General features: G+C 41.6%; 1 protein-coding gene across 3 annotated transcripts in view; it reads left to right on the forward strand.

Annotated features, from left to right (window-relative positions):
* Positions 1-3,090, forward strand: part of CNOT2 (CCR4-NOT transcription complex subunit 2) — a 106,331-nt gene extending 103,241 nt beyond the window's left edge. For all 3 annotated transcript variants that reach the window (XM_075856949.1, XM_075856948.1, XM_075856947.1), the window contains one exon: positions 1,814-3,090. In XM_075856949.1, the coding sequence (XP_075713064.1) occupies positions 1,814-1,900 (87 nt within the window). In that variant the 3' untranslated portion in view covers positions 1,901-3,090. The remainder of the gene's footprint in view (positions 1-1,813) is intronic.
* Positions 3,091-19,928: the final 16,838 nt, after the last annotated feature.

Here is a 19,928-nt window from a genome sequence, read left to right on the forward strand (position 1 = left end):
ACGGTCAGGATTAGAGTTGTTTCCAATCCCGGCTATTGCAGTGAGGTGTCAGCTGTAACATACAGCCGCTACCCGCTGAGTATGGAGCGGACTTAGGCTACATTCACACGAGCGTGTCCGATTTACGTACATAAAAAACTCAGCGTATTTCTTTCTTTTCGTGCCTGTGTGCAATCAGTGTGCTGTGAATGTAGCGTGCGTTTTTCACATCCGTGCAAGCACTTTTTTTTTTTCTTTTAATTTCTCTGTTTTTGATGCGTGACACACGGACAGCACACGGATGTCGTCCGTGTTTTTCACACAGTCATAGACTTCAATGGGCGTCAAGGTTTGCAAAAATTCAACAATATAGGACATGCAGTGAGTTTCATGCAACGGACACTCGCTGCGTGAAAACTCACGTATGTCTGAATAGCCCCATTGAAATGAAAGTGTCCGTGTGCTGTCCGTTATTTCAATGCACAGCACACAGACAAGGATTACTCTCGTCTGAATGAGCCCTTAGCCTGTGAGCCTGCTTCATATCCTCCATTGACCACTGTCACGCTCAGTTACGTCACATGTCGCCAATGGGTTAAGTTACTTTATAATATACTGGTTGGTTTAATTCTTTAACCCCTTAGTGACCACCAATACGCCTTTTTACGTTGGTCACTAAGGGGCCTTAGGCTAGGCTGACGCCTTTTCACGTTCGCCTAGTCTAAGTCCTGCACGGGTCTCCCGTGCAGGCTGGAGCCGGGGCTCTGCTGTCTGATGACAGCTGAGCTCCTCCTCCAACACCCGCGATCTAAGTTTACTTCGATCGCGGCCGTTTAACCCGTTAAATGCCGCCGTCAATATCGACCGCGGCATTTAACTTTGTTTACAGAGGGAGTGAGCTCCCTCTGTCACCCATCGGCGGCCCGCAAATGCAATCGCGGGTCTCCGATGGGGTGTCATGGCAGCCGGGGGCTTGATAATAGCCCCCAGGTCTGCCCTGGACATATTCCTGTTAGGACGCGCCGGAAGCACGTCCTAACAGATTTCCTGTCAGATTTACACTGACAGGCAATAATGCTCTGGTATACGAAGTATACCAAAGCATTATACAGCGATCTGAAGATCGCACAGTAAAGTCCCCTAGTGGGACTAATGAAATAAGTAATAAATGTGAAATAAAGATTATTAATAAAAATTACAGTAAAAAAAAACAACAATTTTTTTCCATAAAAAGTGGTTTTATTTAGTAAAAGTATAAAAAATAAATAAAAGTACACATATGTGGTATCGCTGCGACCGTAATGACTCCATTAATAAAGTTAATATGTAATTTAAACCGCAAGGTGAACACCGTAAAAAAAAACGCAAAAAACAATGGCGAAATTGCAATTTTTTTTCGTAAAACATAAAAAACCTCTACATATGTGGTATCGCCGTAATCGTACCGACCCATAGAATAAAGGTAACATGTTATTTACGCCGCACAGTGAACGGCGTCAATTTAAAAACGCATAGAACAATGGTGGAATTTCAGGTTTTTTTTATAATCCCCCCCCAAAAAGGTTAATAAAAGTTAATAAAAAAATTATATGTACCCAAAAATGGTGCCATTAAAAAGTACAACTAATCCCGGAAAAAACAAGTCCTCATATAGCTATGTAGACGAAAAAATAAAAACGTTCTAGCTCTTTGAATGCGACTATAGAAAAACGAATAAAATAGCTTGGTCATTAGGGCCTAAAATGGGCTGGTCACTAAGGGGTTAAGCTCCAGTCCATGGGAACATGTCTCCCTGAACCCTGTATTTTGATTCTCTTCTTTTCTTTCCTGACAGGAGTTCCATTTGGAATATGACAAGCTAGAAGAAAGGCCTCATCTGCCATCCACGTTCAATTACAATCCTGCTCAGCAAGCCTTCTAAAGACTTCCCTGTTCATGGGGTATGGCTGTCTCAGCACAATACTCAACATAACTGCAGAACTGATGTGGCTCAGGCATCCTGGTTTTAATTCCTTGAGGATCTGGCAATTGTCTCATGCAAAGGGATCATCACTTGAGGTCCTGCCTTACTAATTATGTGCTGCCCAACAACTAGAATTGTCATTTGTTTCTTTAGTTCGAGCAGGGTCTGATTTTTTTTCTTTTTTTTTTTTTTCCTTTTTGTTTTCATTTTATGCCAGCAGACAGACATAGGTCTGTACACAAACACACACATAAGAACAGAATACTGACAAAGTTTAAATCCAAAGGTTTCCAAATTGTACAAAAAAAAAGAGTGAGAGAGAGCGGGAAAAAAACAAAACAAAATTAGACAGCAAAGTTTGCATTGTTCATTGTAGCACTATTTGGTAATAAAAGAAACACATGTTTGTGCATTTTTATGTGAAGATCCTTCTCGTATTTCATTTGGAAAGATGGGCAAGGTCAGCTTCCTTCATTTTACTTCCCCTCTATTATTGAAAGGCAATTTTCTGCCATGTTCAGCCCCTTCACGGCCAAAGGAGTATGTATCTCTTTGCAGTGCAAGGACCTGCAGGCCCCTCTGGCAGGGAATGGGCAGAAAAAAACCAATAATTCACTCTTAAGGAGAAAGATATTGCTGCAACCTTTGGACAGTTTCCAGAGTTGTGTATTACTGAGCTTCATCTTTCCAGAATGAGCAAAACACTGTCCAGTCTTTGTTACGATTTTGTAATAAATGTGTACATTTTTTTTAAATTTTTGGACATCACATGAATAAAGGTATGTATGTACGAATGTGTATATATTATATATATGACACCTATTTTGGAAATGTTTGCCCTGCTGTACCTCATTTTTAGGAGGTGTGCATGGATGCAATATATGAAAATGGGACATTCTGGAACTGCTGGTCAGGGGACTCCATTGTCGCCCTGTGCACTAAAGGGCCAGATTTTCAGCAGCCAAGGACATCCATACCCAAGTGAACGTGATGGGACTTAAAGAAGTGAACTGAGACAATTCACTCTGGCTGTTTGGACAGCAGCGTTTCATAGGAAGAAAAAAAAAAAAAAAGATCAATCTTGTATTTTCTGACCACATAAAGGCTTCTTCTCTTTGTAATAAAGTAGAAAAGCTCTCCTCACTGCAGTGTTGACTTTGATTTGAGATTGTGAAGTCATTGTGCAATCATGAGAAGGATTCCCTTTAAAACCTAGCTGAATGGTACTTCCAGTGTATTTGTAAGTAGAGGCGCTAAGCACGGAGGATATGAATGTAAGTAATACAAAAAAAGTCTCCTCAGCCTCTAGGTAGCCATACAAGCTCTTCATTTGTCACCAACAATATAGAGCAGATGACATGAATTACATATCCGTTGTATCTTTTTATATATCAAGAAACCGATAAAAGATTTCTAATTAGAACCACCTCCCACATTTCCGCTGTCAAGGTTAACGGCCATTTCTCTGTAATAATCTTGACAGTATTATTAATACATTTATAGTTTATTACTGTTCTACATTTGTCATGCCAGTGAGGGTTGATCAGGGTGTAAAGAACTACTCTGTTCTCATATATATATATATATATATATATATATATGTGTGTATATATATATATATAATATATGCACAGCAGTGACACTTTATACAGTGGATGTATAATAAATGGTTAAATAATGGAGATGCTTGAAATTAATCTCAGGTACTGTGAGAAGGTGGAGCTGCTGATGCATGTCACGTATGTTGAAAGCTGTTATGTCCGCAGGCAGGTTTAAGAGTAGGAGGCACCAAATGTTACCACTGAAAAGGTGATCTGTTTGATCAATGCAAAGAGTTAAAAATATAAGATGTATATGTTGAGTGTTTGAAGAGCACTGCAATACTTTGTACCTTGCTGTTTGCTTTTTTTTCTACTTGAGACTCCACCACTATATTAAAGACAATGTTCAGCTTTTATACAATCTTTGCATTTAATATTCTTTGCATCTTTTCCACTCTGTGATAAAACCAGGTTCATCGGTATTATGATCTAAATAATCAGTGTGATTTCAATGTGGTAGAATTAGAAAGGTACTACACAATGCTTTGTTATAGACAATCCGTTTCTTTCATTTCAAGACGATACACAAACTTAAAGGAGTTTTCCGATCTTTAAAAATTCTGTACAAATGGTTTAAAGGGGTTTTCCCATCAGGGACATTTATGACATCCACAGGAAATGCCAGAGTGATGCGGGTCCCACCTCTGGGACCCACACCTATCCCTAGAACGGGGCCCCATAAAACCTGTTCTACTGCTCTGTGTTCCTGCTGCCACTTGTGATTTCCGACCATGTAAGATGAAAATAGCGTAGCTCGCATGCAACACTGCTTCTGTAGCTGCCATTCACTTCTATGGGAGTTACGGAAATAGCGTAGCTCCGTGAGCTACGCCACTTTTTTCTTACATGGTCGGAAATCACAAGTGGCAGTGGGAACACAGAAAGGTAGAACGGGTTTTAGGGGGCCCCTTTTAGAGGTGTGGGGCCCGCATCTATCTGACATTTTAGGCCCTGTTCACACGGTAAACGCTCGCAGTAAAAAGAAGCGACATGCCCTATCTTCGGGCGTTTACGCCTCTGACCTCCCATTGACGTCAATGGGAGGCAGATAAGGCGTATTTCGCTGCATTTTTGCCCGTGGCACTCAGTGGGCGCGAGCGAAAAACACGGCGTGCAGGCAGATCAAAATCTTCCTCAAAATTCCAAATGGAATTTTGAGACAGAATTTTCTGCCTGCAAAAAAAACTCTGTGTGAACAGGGCCTTAGGTTTATGGCATATCCTGTGGATATCTCATAAATATCCCTGATGGGAAAACTTTAACTGCAGAAAAATGTATCACCTACTAATGTACTGTCAGTAGCTGAAATGCCTCTGTAAGCCAGTCTCTCATGCACTCTGCTTGCTATCTTGCCTGCTCTGCTCATCTCTGGTGGGGGAGCGTTTCACATGCTGGGCAGCAGATTGGGTAGTGTCTGTCGCAGAGCATTGTCTACATAGCAGAGTTCTGAGTAACTGTGAGTAATTACAGTACTACCTTCCACCCTGTTATAAAGGGGCACACAGACCGCTGTAAATAGAGGCAATGTCTGTGAGAGGCGAGAGGAATTATGAGAATTGCAGACCTTTACGTTGATAATCCTGCCCCCAGAGAAATCAAAATGAAAACAACAGTACTGCATAGTGCTGGGCAACATCATGAAAATGGAAAACTACTACTGAGCTATGGTGGTATCATCTGTTGACCATTCAGACATCTATAGGAACTCTGTGTTTTTTCATAAGCTCTGATGACCCCTTTAACTTTTTCTTCTCTTCCCCAACTGCTTCATGGAGTGCAAGTTGTAATAGTTTTTACCAAGAAACCTAAGACATTCCCTCATTTGATAATCTTGTTAAGTGGTTTTTACTGTAAATGTATAATGCTGGCTTGTCTCTTAAAGGGTTTGTCTGAAATGGAACACCCTTTTTAATTTGTTTCTCCTACTAGTGCCATGCCAGAAATGGTCTCCCAGGGATCTTCTGTTATGTTTGTAAGGCCGGGTTCACACGAGCATGTTTGGTCCGTAAGATACATTTCCCGGACCGAACACCGTCCAGGGAGCCGGGCTCCCAGCATAATGGTTATCTATGACGCTAGGAGTCCTTACCTCGCTGCGAGAAAACGGTCCCGTACTGTAATCCTGTTTTCATTACAGGCAGTTTTCAGCAGCGAGGCAGTGACACCTAGTGTTCTAGATAACTGTGACGCTAGGGGCTGTGGGTTCGGTCCGGGAAACACGGCCGACATACGTTCTGTATTTTACGAACCGAACATGCTCGTGTGAACCCGGCCACACCATAATGTGCCTGTTTTCATGGGAAGCAAATGATTAAAGGGTGACCACTGGAATATTATAAATAAAAACCAGTTTATGTAATAGCACTAGTATCCTTTATATCGTTTTACGAATACATCACCTGCAAAAAGAAGCAGTCTTACATTACCCGTACGTTTAGTCAATAAAAATTCAAAGTTTATTAGTACCAATGAAAAATAGTTTACAGACATCCGGTATTATAAAAGATTCCAACAAAACGACAGATGTGGGAGACAATGGGACCCGTAGTCCAACAGATCATTTGCTACTTAGACTGTCACAGAGTAGGAGTATTGAACCATTGGCTACCATGTAGAGCTTCAATGCAAATTGCATGTTCTGAAGTAGAAATGTGAAATGCGTTGGGGTGTTACGTGGTGTGATCTGGGACAATGGGTAATGTACCTTATTCACATACCTTGATCTAATTAGTTGCCAATGCGGTTGTGTTGCATTGGAACGAGTAGACCGTAGATCAGACATGGCAGTCAATGGTGCAATAATACTATTGTGTGACAGTCCTTATTTAAAGTGAAACCTGATCTGTTTGACTACAGGTCTCGTCCTCTTTCACAGCTGTTGGTTTCTTGGAATCTTTTATAATACCTCACGTCTGTAAAAATATTAATTGGTGCTAATAAACTTTGATTTTTTTTGTTCACTATTTCTGGGTAGTATAAAACTTTGCTTCTCTTTGTAGACTAAGTATTACATGATCGAGTTTCTACTAATATATGTGGGGGAAGAAGGAATAGTCATAATGTGGCCGGGCCAAATGTAGATTTTTTATTTTTTTTAATTCCCGGGGAGCTTTATTTTTGTGTTGGTTTTACGAATGTAAGAAAATTGTTTGGCAAACCCGGTAGGACGTTGACATTCTTATAGAATCCAGTTACTTATTTTGAGAAAAGGGTCAGTTTAAAGCAACACACTTTCTGCAGTATATGTGTGGCAATTGCTTCTTTTTCTCGCTGGTGGTTTAGTAGTTTATACTTTTATAATCATTCTGTATTTTTATGTAGCATGCAATATCATGCAGAGCTTGTAATGGACTTGCATTTATACACAGCAACCAATGTGAAGATGTTAAAGCTGCACTGGGGGATGAACAGCACCCTGAACCAGTGATGAAATGGGATTTAAGACTACCTCAGGCTCCATGTAGGCACAGCAGCATTGCTGTTGTTACAGATCATAGCTCTGTCCAAATGGAGCAGAGATAAAAAATAAAAATAAAAAGCAGCAAGCCATAAGGAAAATAAATATCAGGTAAGCATCAACTGTAATTGCTGTCATACACTATATGGTCAAAGTATGTGGACACCCTTTCTAAATACTGAGTTCAGTCATTTCAGCTACACCAATTGCAAACCGGTGCATAAAATCAAGCCCAGGCATGGAATCTCCATAGATATTGGTAGCAGTATGGGTCATATTGAAGAGCTCAGTGACTTTAAACGTGGCCCTATCATAGGATGTTACCTTTAGCTGTCAGTTCATGAAATTTCTGATCTGCTAGATTTGTCCCTGTCAACTGTTCTATTATTGTGAAGTGCCAAATCTGGTGGCGCGTATAAATTGCTTTTCTTATGCTTTGCTCACTACAGAGTTCCAAATTGCCTCTGTAAGTGACGTCCGCACAGGAATTGTGCCTTATGAAATGGGTGTCCATGGTGGAGCAGCTCCACGCAACTCTAAAATCACCATACACAATGTCAAGGGTCGTCTGCTGTGATGTAAAGCACACCGCTACTGGACTTCGGACTAGGAAACCCTGATTTCTAGAATGATGACTGATGTTTTATTTTCTGGTCATCTGATGGATGAATCTGAGTTTTAAGTGCTGTCAGGAGAGTACTACCTACTGGAATGCGTAGTTCCTATTGTAAAATTTGGTGGAGTCGGGATAATGATCTGGGGTTGTTTTTCAGGGTTTGGGCTATGCCCCTTATTTCCAGTATAGGGTACTGTTAATGCTACAGCATACAATGACAATTGTATGCTTCCAACTTTGTGGCAACAGTTTGTGGAAAGCCCTATCCTGATCTGAGTGCCTGTGCACAAAGACATGGTTTGGTGTGGAGGAACTGGTGGCCTGCACAGAGCCTGAACACAACCCCATTGAACACCTTTGGGATAAATGAGGACGCTGATTGCGAGCCAGGCCTCATCCAACATAAATTCTTGACCACATGTAAAGGGAGGCCTCAAAACTGTTGACCGTGTGGTATAGGGGAGGGGAAGAGAATTTTAACCCCTTAAGGACACAGCCTGTTTTCGCCTTATGGACCAGGCCATTTTTTTCAAAACTGTCGTGTCACTTTATGTGGTAATAACTCCAGAATGCTTTCACCTACCAAAGTGATTCTGAAAATGTTTTCCCGTGACACATTGGACTTTAAAGAGGCTCTGTCACCAGATTATCAAATCCCTATCTCCTATTGCATGTGATCGGCGCTGCAATGTAGATAACAGTAAAGTTTTTTTGTTTTTTTTTTTTTTTGAACAATCATTTTTGGCTAAGTTATGAGCAATTTTATATTTATGCAAATGAGCCTTTCTAATGGACAACTGGGTGTGTATTGTGTTTGTAACATCTGGGCGTGTTTACTTGTTTTACTAGCTGGGCGTTGTGAATAAAAGTGTATGATGCTGACGAATCAGCATCATACACTTCTCATCTTTACCACCCAGCTTCTGACAGTGCACAGACACACAGCGTGTTCTCGCGAGATCACGCTGTGACGTCACTTCCTGCCCGAGGTCCTTCATCGCGTCCGACGAGCGAGGACACGCTGTGTCTGTGCACTGCCAGAAGCTGGGTGGTAACGATGAGAAGTGTATGATGCTGATTCGTCAGCATCATACACTTCTATTCACAACGCCCAGCTAGTAAAACAAGTAAACACGCCCAGATGTTACAAACACAATACACGCCCAGTTGGAAATAAGAGAAAACACGCCCAGTTGTCCATTAGAAAGGCTAATTTGCATAAATATAAAATTGCTCATAACTTGGCCAAAAATGATCATTTAAAAAAAAAAAAAAAAACGTTACTGTTCTCTACATTGCAGCGCCAATCGCATGCAATAGGAGATAGGGATTTGATAATCTGGTGACAGAGCCTCTTTAAGTTAGTGGTAAAATTTGGTCGATACATTCAGTGTTTATTTGTAAAAAAAAAAACTAATTTAGAGAAAATTTGTACAAATTAGCAAGACAGATAGATATACCACACAAAATAGTTACTAGTTCACATATCCCATATATCTGCTTTATGTTCGCATAGTTTTTTGAACATTCTTTTCTTTTTCTAGGACGTTACAAGGCTTAGAACTTTAACAGCAATTCCTAACATTTTCAAGATTTCAAAAGGCTATTTTTGCAGGGGCCAGTTCAGTTCTGAAGTGGCTTTGAGGGCCCTATATATTAGAAACCCCCCATAAATCACCCCATTTTATAAACCTAACCCCTCAAAGTATTCAAAACAGCTTTTAGATAGTTTCTTAACCCTTTAGGTGCTTCACAGGAATTGCAGAAAATTGGAGGTGAAATTTACAAATTTCATTATTTTTTTTATTTTTTTTGCAGAGCATCCATTTTAATCAATTTTTTTCTGTAACACAGAAGGTTTTACCAGAGAACTGTTACTCAATATTTATTGCCCATGTTCTGCAGTTTTTAGGAATATCCCACATGTGGCCCTAGAATGGTAATGGACTAAAACACAGGCCTCTGAAGCAAAGGAGCACCTAGTGGATTTTGGGCCTCCTTTTTATTAGAATATATTTTAGGCACCATGTCAGGTTTGAAGAGGTCTTGTGCCAAAACAGTAGAAATTCCCCAAAAGTGACCCCATTTAGGAAGCTACCCCCCTCAAGGAAATTATCTAGGGGTATAGTGAGCATTTTGACCCCACAGGTTTTTTGCATAAATTATTGGAAGTAGGCTGTGGAAAATGAAAATCTACATGTTTTGCAATAAAATGTAGGTTTAGCGAAATTTATTATTTTTTTTTCATTTCCGCAAGATTTAAAGCAGAAAAAGCCCCCCAACATTTGTAAATCAGTTTCTCCTGAGTTAAAAAACTGTGGTAATAAACTGCTGTTTGGACCCACGGCAGGGCTCCGAAGTGAAGGAGCACCGTTTCGCTTTTGTAGCTCAAATTTTGCTGGAATGGTTTTCGGGTTCCATGTTGCATTTGCAAAACCCTAAAGGTACCAAAGTACAGTGGTAGCCCCCAAGAACTGACCCCATTTTGGAAACTACACCCCTGAAGGCATTTATCATTTGCCTGGACATATGACAGGGCTTAGAAGTGAAGAGCACCATGCGCATTTGAGGTCTATTTCAGTGATTTTCACACCATTGGCCCACAATTGCAGGGCTCTGAGGTCAAATAGTAATACAAACCCCCAAGTAGTGACCCCTATTTTGGAAACTACACCCCTTAAGACATCTTGACCCCACAGGTTTTTTTTCATGAGAAATTAATGCGCAGCGGCTGGTGCAAAGTGAAAATTGCAATTTTCCGCTGATATGCCATTTTAGCGCACAATATGTTGTGCCCTGTTTGTGCCACGTCAGACAATTACCTCATAAAATTTTAAGCGGGTTCTCCCGGGTATGGCGATGCTATATTTGTGGACGTAAACTGCTGTTTGGGCACACTGTAGGGCTCATAAGAGAGGGAGCGCCATTTGGCTATCAGCGTGCAGATTGTGTTTGATAGTCGTTCTGTTTAGGGTATTGCTGATATTTCATTTTGTAATGTGGGGGCATATGTCATCTGTGCGAAGAACATCAGGGTATAATAATGCTGTAAATAAATAATAATCTGCAGATGTGTGGCCGTGTCGCACTGATAAATGTTGCCCAATCTTATCCACTTTTGGAACACACTGCACATTTTGCATCGCGATATTCTGAGAGTCAGAACTTCTTTATTTTTTCTTCATCGGAGCTGTGTGAGAGCTTATTTGTTGTGGGAAAATCTGTAGTTTTCATTGCTACCATTTTGGGGTACGTGCGATTGTTTGATCACTTTTTATTCAATTTTTTTGGCAAGCAAGGTGACCAAAAACCAGCAATTCTGTTTTTTATTTATTTTTTACAGCGTTCACCGTGGGCTATAAATTTTACTTTATTCTGCGGGTCGGCACGATTATGGCTATACCAAATATATATAGTGTTTTTACGTTTTGCAGCGTTTACGCAATAAAATCACTTTTTTTTTAAATTTTATTTATTTCTTGTGTCGCCATATTCTCAGAGCCATAACTTTTTTATTTTTCAATCAAAAAAGCTGTGGGAGGGCTTTTTTTTTGCAGGACTAGTTGTAGTTTTTATTGGTTTTGGGGTACATGCGACTTTTTGATCACGTTTTATTCCATGTTTTGGGAGGGGTGGTGATAAAAAAAAAAAATAGATTCTGGAATGCTTTTTTACTTATCTTTTTCGCGGTGTTCACCGTTACAACTGTAACATTACAGTTTTGTAGTCGTTACGGACGCGGTGATACCAAATTTGTGTACCTTTTTTAACGTGTTAATTTTTTTTCCTATAATAAAAGACTTATTATAGGAAAAAAGGCAATGTTTGTTTTTATTAACTTTAAGCTTTTATTTTTACACTTTTATTTAACTTTCTTTTTGTCCCACTTGGGGACTTGAGGTTCTGCACCTCTGATCTTTACTCTAATGCATTGCACTACACACATAGTGCAACGCATTAGAGCTGTCAGTCATTCACTGACGGAAAACCCATTAGGTCCCATCTGTGGGCAGGGCCTAATAGGCTATCGTACATGGAAGATCAGGAGGCTATTATTAGGCCTCCGATTGCCATATCAACGATCGGCATAGTCACGATAACATCGTGTTGAGCCCATCGCTACAAGCTTCTAAGATGCCGCGATCGCTTTTGATCGCAGCATCTAAGGTGTTAATGGCAGGGAACTAAGCTAGCTCCCTTTCCTGCTGTTACAGCACGGTGTCAGCTGTAATATTCAGCTGATGTCGCAGGCTCCGCTTCTGAGCCTGCGCCATCTTTCTTTAGCAACCGGAAGCCTTTTAGGTCCCGCTTCCAGGCGGGACCAGCAGGCCTCCGTACTTGGCAGACAGGAGGCCATTGTTAGGGCTCTGGTCTGCCAGAACAGCCATCGGAACCCCGCGATTTGCATTAATGCACGGGGAATCCGCTCCTAGAGGCAGCCCCCGACGTCTCTGTCTGGGCATTGACATCAAAGGCTCAGTCTAGGAGCTGAATCCCTGGCCAGGGTGATCTGACTGGGGATTCCGCTGCTAGAGGGAACTTGGGTGGTGCTATCTATATGGGGGTGCTATCTACAGGAGGGGTGACGCCATATGCAGGGGGTGGCACTACCTACAGGAGGGATGGAGCTATCTACAAGGGGGATGGAGAGACATTGGGGGCCCCCCCTCTAGGAGTAGAGTCCCCAGCCAGAGCGGTCTGACCAGGGATTCTGCTCCTAGAGGGCGCTTAGGTAGCGCTATCTACAAGGGGCGGGGAGTGCTGAGATCTACAGGAGGGATGACGCTATATGCAGGGGGCGGCTCTATCTACATGGGGGTGCTATGTACAGCAGGGGTGACGCTATATGCACGGTGTGGCACTACCTACAGGGGCAATGGAGCTATCTACAAGGGGGATTGAGAGACTTCGGGTGCTTCCTCTAGGGGTGGAATCCCCGGCCGGGGATCTTAAAGCCCCGGCAGACATGAGTGCAGCACTGCTCTCACTGAAGCATCACTGCACTCATTAAACCCCGTTCCAGGCTGCCAACATTTATATACATGACAACTGCTGTGGGTGTAGTCAGTTAGAATGTGTATGGCTGTTGTGAAGGGGTTAATGGCCAGCTAGATTTTTTTATATATTTTTTTGCCTCTGCCTTTCAGCAGCCATAACTTTTATTTTTTTCATTGATGTGGCTGTATGAGGCCTTGTTTATGTGGTAGAAATAGTTTGTTTTTTTTGTCCCGCAGTTTGGGGGTAGAAAAACTGTGTAACATATATTTTTTATTTTTACCGCGTGAATATAGGAAAAAGCATTTCTCTACATTAGTTTTTTTTTTTTATGTTTTATCCCGTTCAAGTTAAATGCTAAATAGCCCGTTAAATGTATTTTTCAGGTTATTACGGTCGTGTAGATACCGAATCTGTAGGTTATTTGTTTTTATGGAATGTATCGGCGATAAAATTATATTTTATAAAAATGTTGGGAAATGTTTATTTTTTTGTCACTTTTTTTTATTTTTAATCCCATTAAGGGATCACTTTATTTACACCTTTATTACATCAGTCGCCAGTCTCAGCTGTATGTTACTGTAATGGCGGGGAACGGAGCTAGCGCAGATCCCTGCCATTAACCCCTTAGATGCTGCGATCAACAGCAATTGCGGCATCTAAGTGGTTTGAAGCCAATCGGCATTGTTGCTGATAGTTGCTATGGCAACCGGATGCCTAACAATGGCCTCCTGGTCTGCCACGTATGGAAGCCCATTAGGCCCCGTCTGGGGGCGGATAGGCTTGCTGCCAGTGAATAACTGATGTCTCTAATGCATTGCGCCACGTTGGTAGTGCAATGTGTTAGGGTAAAGATCAGAACTGCAGGCCTTCAAGTCCCCTAGTAGGACCAAACAAAAAGTTAATAAAAATGTTGAATAAAAGTGTAAAAATAAAAGTTACGTTAAAAAAATAAAATAAAAATTATAGGAAAAAAGTGAAAACGTTTAAAAAAAAGGTACACATAATTGGTATCACCGCGTCCGTAACGACCCAAACTGTAATATTAGAATCTTATTTTTCCCACACGGTAAACGCAAAAAAAAATATTTTAAAAAATGCCAGAATCGCTGTTTTTTGGTCACCTCCCAAAACATATAATAAAAAGTGATCAAAGAATCGCATTTACCCCAAAACAGTACCAATAAAAACGACATCTCGTCCCGCAAAAACCAAACCCTAAGGGCGGATTTACACGAATACGTTCATTTAATGCGCGTGCTTTTCACGCACGGACATATGTTAGTGTATGGGGCCGTGCAGACAGTCCGTGATTTTCACGCAGAGTATGTCCACTGCTTGAAACGCACGACATGTCCTATATTTGTGCGTTGTTCGCACATCACGCACCCATTGAAGTCAATGGGTGCGTGAAAATCACGCATGCCACACGGAGGCATGTCCGTGGGACGCGCGTTTTTCACGCAACAGCAGTCAAAACTATGATTGAAAACAGAAAAGCACCACATGCTTTTCTGTTTACAAACATACAGAGTGTCATAATGATGGCGGCTGCGTGAAAATCACGCAGCCGCGCATCATATGGTGATGAGACACGGAGCTGTTAAGTGCCTTTTGCGCGCGCAAAACGGTGCGTTTTTTGCACTCGTGTAAATCCGGCCTTAGGCTGGGTTTACACTGAGTTTTTTGCAAGCGGAAATTCTGCCTCAAATTTCCGTTTGGAAGTTTGAGGCAGATTTTCCTCTCCCTGCACGCCGGGGGCATAAAACTCTGCGAAATACACTTTCTCTGCCTCCCATTGATGTCAATGGGAGGTCAGAGGCGTAAACGCCCGAAGATAGGGCATGTCCCTCCTTTTTCCCGCAAGACGGTCTTTCTGCTGGGAAAAAGACGCCTACGCCTCCCATTGAAATTAATGGGAGGCATTTTCGGCCCGTTTTTGACGAGTTTTGCGGCGTGGTTTCCGCGTCAAAAAACTCAGTGTGAACATACCCTAAGGCTGGTTTCACACAGTTTATTGCAGGTGGAAAATCTGCCTCAAAATTCAGTTTGGAATTTTGAGGCAGATTTTGCTCTGCCTGCACGATTATTTTCGCAGCGTTTTTCGCATGCGGCCATTGAGCGCCACGGGCAAAAAACCCTGCTAAATACGCTTTCTCTGCCTCCCATTGATGTCAATGGATGGTCAGAGACGTAAACGCCCGAAGATAGGGCATGTCCCTCCTTTTTCCCGCGAGACTGTTTTTCTGCTAGCGGGGAAAAAACCGCCTCCGCCTCCCATTGAAGTCAATGGGAGGCATTTTCATCCGTTTTTTGGCGCGTTTTTTCCACGTCAAAAAAACTCCATGTGAACTCCCCCTTACACAGCTTTTTTTTTTTTTATACTGAAAAATAAAAAAGTTATGGCTCTCATAATATCGTTACACAAAAAAACCGACCCGCATAATAAAAGTAAGATTGTCCTCTATAGCTCACGGTTAACACTGCAAAAAAAAAAAAAAAAAAGAATATAAATATTTTTCAGAATTTCTTGTTTTTGGTCACCTTGCTTGCCCAAAAGAGCGCATGTACTCCAAAATGGTACCAATGAAAACCTACAGATTGTCCCGCAACAAATAAGCCCTCACACAGCTCCGGTGGAGACCAAATAAAAAATCTCTGGCTCTCAGAATATGGCGATGCAAAATGTGCAAACTGTTCCAAAAGCGGATAAGATCGGGCACCATTTATCGTGTGACACCAGCCACATATCTATGAATTATTATTAATTTACCCCATTATTATACGCTTATTGTACCCTAATTTACTCCGCACAGAGTACATACGCCCGCCACTTTATAAACTGAAATACCAGCAAAACCCCAAACAGAACTACTACCAAGCTAAATCTGCGCTCAAAGCCTAAAGTTGCTCCCTCCCTTCCAAGCCCTGCAGCGTGCCGAAACAGCAGTTTACGTCCACAGATATGGCATCACCATACCCGGGAGAACTCGCTTAACAGTTTGAGATATTTGTCTTCAGTGGCACAAACTGGGCACAACATATTGTGCACTAAAATAGCATATCGGGAAAATTGTAATTTTTACTTTGCACCATCCGCTGTGCATTAATTTCTAATGAAAAAACACGTGGCATAAAAATGCTCACTACACCCCTTAATATGCCTTACGGGGTGTAGTTTCCAAGATAGGGGTCACTACTTGGGGGTTTGTTTTACTATTAGACCTCAGATCCCTGCAATTGTGGGCCAAAGTGTGAAAATCACCAAAATAGGCCTTAAAGGCGCATGGTACTCTTCACTTCTGAGCCCTGTCATATGTCCAGGCAAATGATAAATGCCTTGAGGGGTGAAGTTTCTAAAATGGGTTCACTTGGCGCTGCCACTGTACTCTGGTACCTCAGGGTTTTGCAAATGCGACATGGCGCCCAAAAATCAAATCAGCAAAATCTGCATGCCAAATAGCGCTACTGCCATTCTGAGACCTGCAGTGTCCAAACAGCAGTTTATGACCACATGTGGGGTATTGCTGTACTCTGGATAAATTGCTTTACAAATGTTGGGGGGCTTTTTCTCCTTTATCCCTTGTGGAAATGAAAAAATTCAACATTTTAGTATAAAAAAAATTATAATATTCATTTTCACGGACTAATTCCACCAGGTTCAGCAAAACACCTGTGGAGTCTAAATGCTCACTATACACCTCAATAAATTCCTTGAGGGCTTTAGTTTCCAAAATGGGGTCACTTTTGGGGGGTTTCCATTGTTTTGGTCCCTCGGGCTTTGCAAATGTGACATGACACCCAAAAACTATTCCGGCAAAACCTGAGCTTCTAATGTCGCTCCTTCCCTCCTGAGCCCTGCCGTGTGTCCATAAAGCAGTTTATTACCACATAAGGGGTATTGCCGCAATCGGTAGAAATTGCTCTTCAAATGTTGGGGTGCATTTTCCTTTATTTCTTGTAAAAATTTATGTTTTTATCCGAAATAACGTTATTTTCAATTTCGCAGTCGTAATTCCACTAAATTCTGCAAAAAAAAATGTGGGGTCAAAATGATCACTATACCCCTTGATAAATTCTTTTAGGGGGGTAGTTTCCCAAATGGGGTCACTTTTGGGGGGTTTCCACTGACTTGGTTCCGCAAGGGCTTTGCAAATGTGGCGCCGCAAACCATTCCAGCAAAATTTGAGCTCTAAAAGCCAAATAATGCTCCTTCCCTTGTAAGTTTATTGCCACATATACCCCATATGTGACAATAAACTTACAAGGGAAGGAGCATTATTTGGCTTTTAGAGCTCAAATTTTGCTGGAATGGTTTGCGGCTCAAATTGCTATGCTCAGGAGAAATTGCTTTACAAATATTGGGGTGCTTTTTCTCCTTTTAGCCCTTGTAAATAGCTAAATCTACATTTTTGGGAAAAAATTTAGATTTTCATTTTCACAGCCTACTTCCAATTAATTCTGCGAAAAATCTGTGGGGTCAAAATGCTCACAATGCCCCTAGAAAAATTCCATAAGGGGTGTAGTTTCCAAAATGTGGTCACTTGGGGGGGGTTTCCCTTGTTTTCGTCCCTCAGGGGCTTTGCAAATTGCTCATGGCACCGAAAAACTTGAGCTCCAAAAGCCAAATGGTGATTATTCCCTTCTGACGGCTGCAGTTTGTACAAACTTAAGTTTATGACCACATGTGGGGTATTGCCGTAAACTGGAGAAATTGCTTTACAAATGTTGGGTTGTATTTTCCCCTTTATTCCTTGTAAAAATGAAACTTTGTTTTCTTTTAAAAAAATTTCGATTTTCGTATTTATGGCTTAATTCAAAAAATGTAGCAAAAAAACGGTGGGATCAAAATGCTCACTATACCCCTAGATTCATTCTTTGGGGGGGTGTAGTTTCCAAGATGGTGTATTTTTGAGGGTTTTCCCTATGTTTTGGCACCACAAGACCTGTTCAAAGCTGATATGATGCCGAAAATATTTTCTAATAGAAAGGAGGCCTGAAAATCCACTAGGTGGTCATTTGCTTCTGTGGCCTGTGTTTCAGTCCATTAGAGCACTAGGGCCACATGTGGGATATTTCTAAAAACTGCAGAATCTGGGCAATAAATATTGAGTTGCATTTCTCTGGTAAAACCTATGTTACAGGGAAAAAAATTACTACAAATGAATTTTGGCAAAAAATTTGTAAATTCCACCTCTACTTTGCTTTAATTCCGGTGAAACACCTAAAGGGTTAAGACACTTTCTTAATGCTGTTTTGAATACTTTGAGGGGTTCAGTTTTTAAAATGGGGTGATTCATGGGGACTTTCTTATATATAAGGGCCTCAAAGCCACTTCGGAACTGAAGTGTTCCCTGAAAAAATAGCCTTTTGAAATTTTCTTGAAAATGTGAGAAATTGCTGCTAAAGTTCTAAGCCTTGTAACGTCTTTAAAAATAAAAGGACGTTCAAAAAAACGATGCAAATATAAAGTAGACATATGAGAAATGTAAACTAGTAACTATTTTGTGTGGTATTATTATGTCTTACAAGCAGATGCATTTAAATTTCGGAAAATGCTAATTTTTCCAAATGTTCTCAATTTTGGTGTTTTTCACAAATAAATATTGAATTTATCTACCAAATTTTTTTTCCCTAAGGACCCATGCACACGACCATAAAATCGCCCGTAATTACGGGCCCATTAATTTCTATGGCCGACTGACACCTTCCTGTATGTCTACGGGAGGGTGTCTGTGCTGTAGAAACCTACCGAAAAAAAGTCGTGCTTTTTTATTTTATTTTACGGACCGTGCTCCTATACTTTTATAATGGGAGCACGGCCCGTAAAAACGTCAGGCTGTCCCCGTAATTGCGGCCACGGTCGTGTTCACAAAGCCTAACAAAGTAAAATATGTCACGAGAAAACAATCTCAGAATCGCTTGGATAAGTAAAAGCATTCCCAAGTTATTACCACATAAAGTGGCACATGTCATATTTGAAAAAATAGGCTGTATCCACAAGGCTAAAACTGGCTGTCTCTCCATGGGGTTAAAGGGGGTTGCCCAGGATCACGCTGTGACGTCACTCACAGGTCCTGCATCGTGTCAGACGAGCGAGGACACATCGGCACCAGAGGCTACAGTTGATTCTGCAGCAGCATCAGCGTTTGCAGGTAAGTAGCTACATCGACTTACCTGCTAACGCCGATGCTGCTGCAGAATCATCTGGTGCCAATGTGTCCTCGCTCGTCTGACACGATGCAGGACCTGTGAGTGACGTCACAGCGTGATCTGGCAGAAGCTGGGCGTTCTGAAGAGAAGTGGATGATACTTCTCGTCAGAGCGCCCAGCTAGTAAAAGTATTAAAAACGCCCCGATGTACGCACATAATACACGCCCACTTGGACTTTTACTTTTAAACACACCCACTTGGACTTTTGCAAGCCTCATTTGCATAACTACAAAAATGGTCATAACTTGGCCAAAAATGCGCGTTTTTTTAAAAATAAAAACGTTACTGTAATCTACATTGCAGCGCCTATCTGCTGCAATAGCAGATAGGGGTTGCAAAATCTGGTGACAGAGCCTCTTTAAACCCCAGGGGGCTGATATGACCTCTAAATTTAATTAGTGTGGTCTCCCCTATGAGCCGGGTAGACTTTTTGGAAATGAGCTTGATGATCTCATGGAAGATCTCTTCAATGAAAGAGTGAAGTCCCTTCCCCAATCCTTTCCGAGCAGGTGTAGACCATCTAGGAGGAGCAGCTCTCCTCAGAGGTCTCCGCAGTTTAAACCACAATTTCAAAGAGGGTTAGGTCCCTGAAGTAGGGGCGCTCAGCGATCCAGAGGTGCTTATAGAGCAAAAATATTGAATTCTGACCCCAGAGGTGCTCAATTACTTCTTCCAGATTCAGAAATGATTCTAGTGGGCGGTCATCTGTTTTCCTCTACAACGCCTGGACCTCTGCCTTCTCAGACCCTTGGGTCTTAAAAAAAGGGTACTCAAGTTGCAGAATCCAAAAAAGGGTCTGGTCTACACTCCAGTGTTTTGCGTAGCAAAACCCACTAGAGAATGGGGGATGGTTTTCGACCTTAGATTTCTCAACCTTCACATATGGAGGAATAATTTCCATATGGAGACTTTCAGGTCGGTGATCTCTATCCTAGAACCAGATTTTATGGTCACCTTGAACTTGAAAGATGCCTACCTTCATATCCAAGTTTTTTGTCCTCATAGTAGATTCTTGAGGATTGCAGTTTGATTCAAAGGGGTAGTCAGACACCTGGAGTTAACTGCCCTTCCCTTTGGGATATCCTCGGTCCCTCACACCTTTT

This window comes from Rhinoderma darwinii, chromosome 3, assembly GCF_050947455.1.
Source record: "Rhinoderma darwinii isolate aRhiDar2 chromosome 3, aRhiDar2.hap1, whole genome shotgun sequence".
NCBI classification, from domain to species: Eukaryota; Metazoa; Chordata; class Amphibia; order Anura; family Rhinodermatidae; genus Rhinoderma; species Rhinoderma darwinii.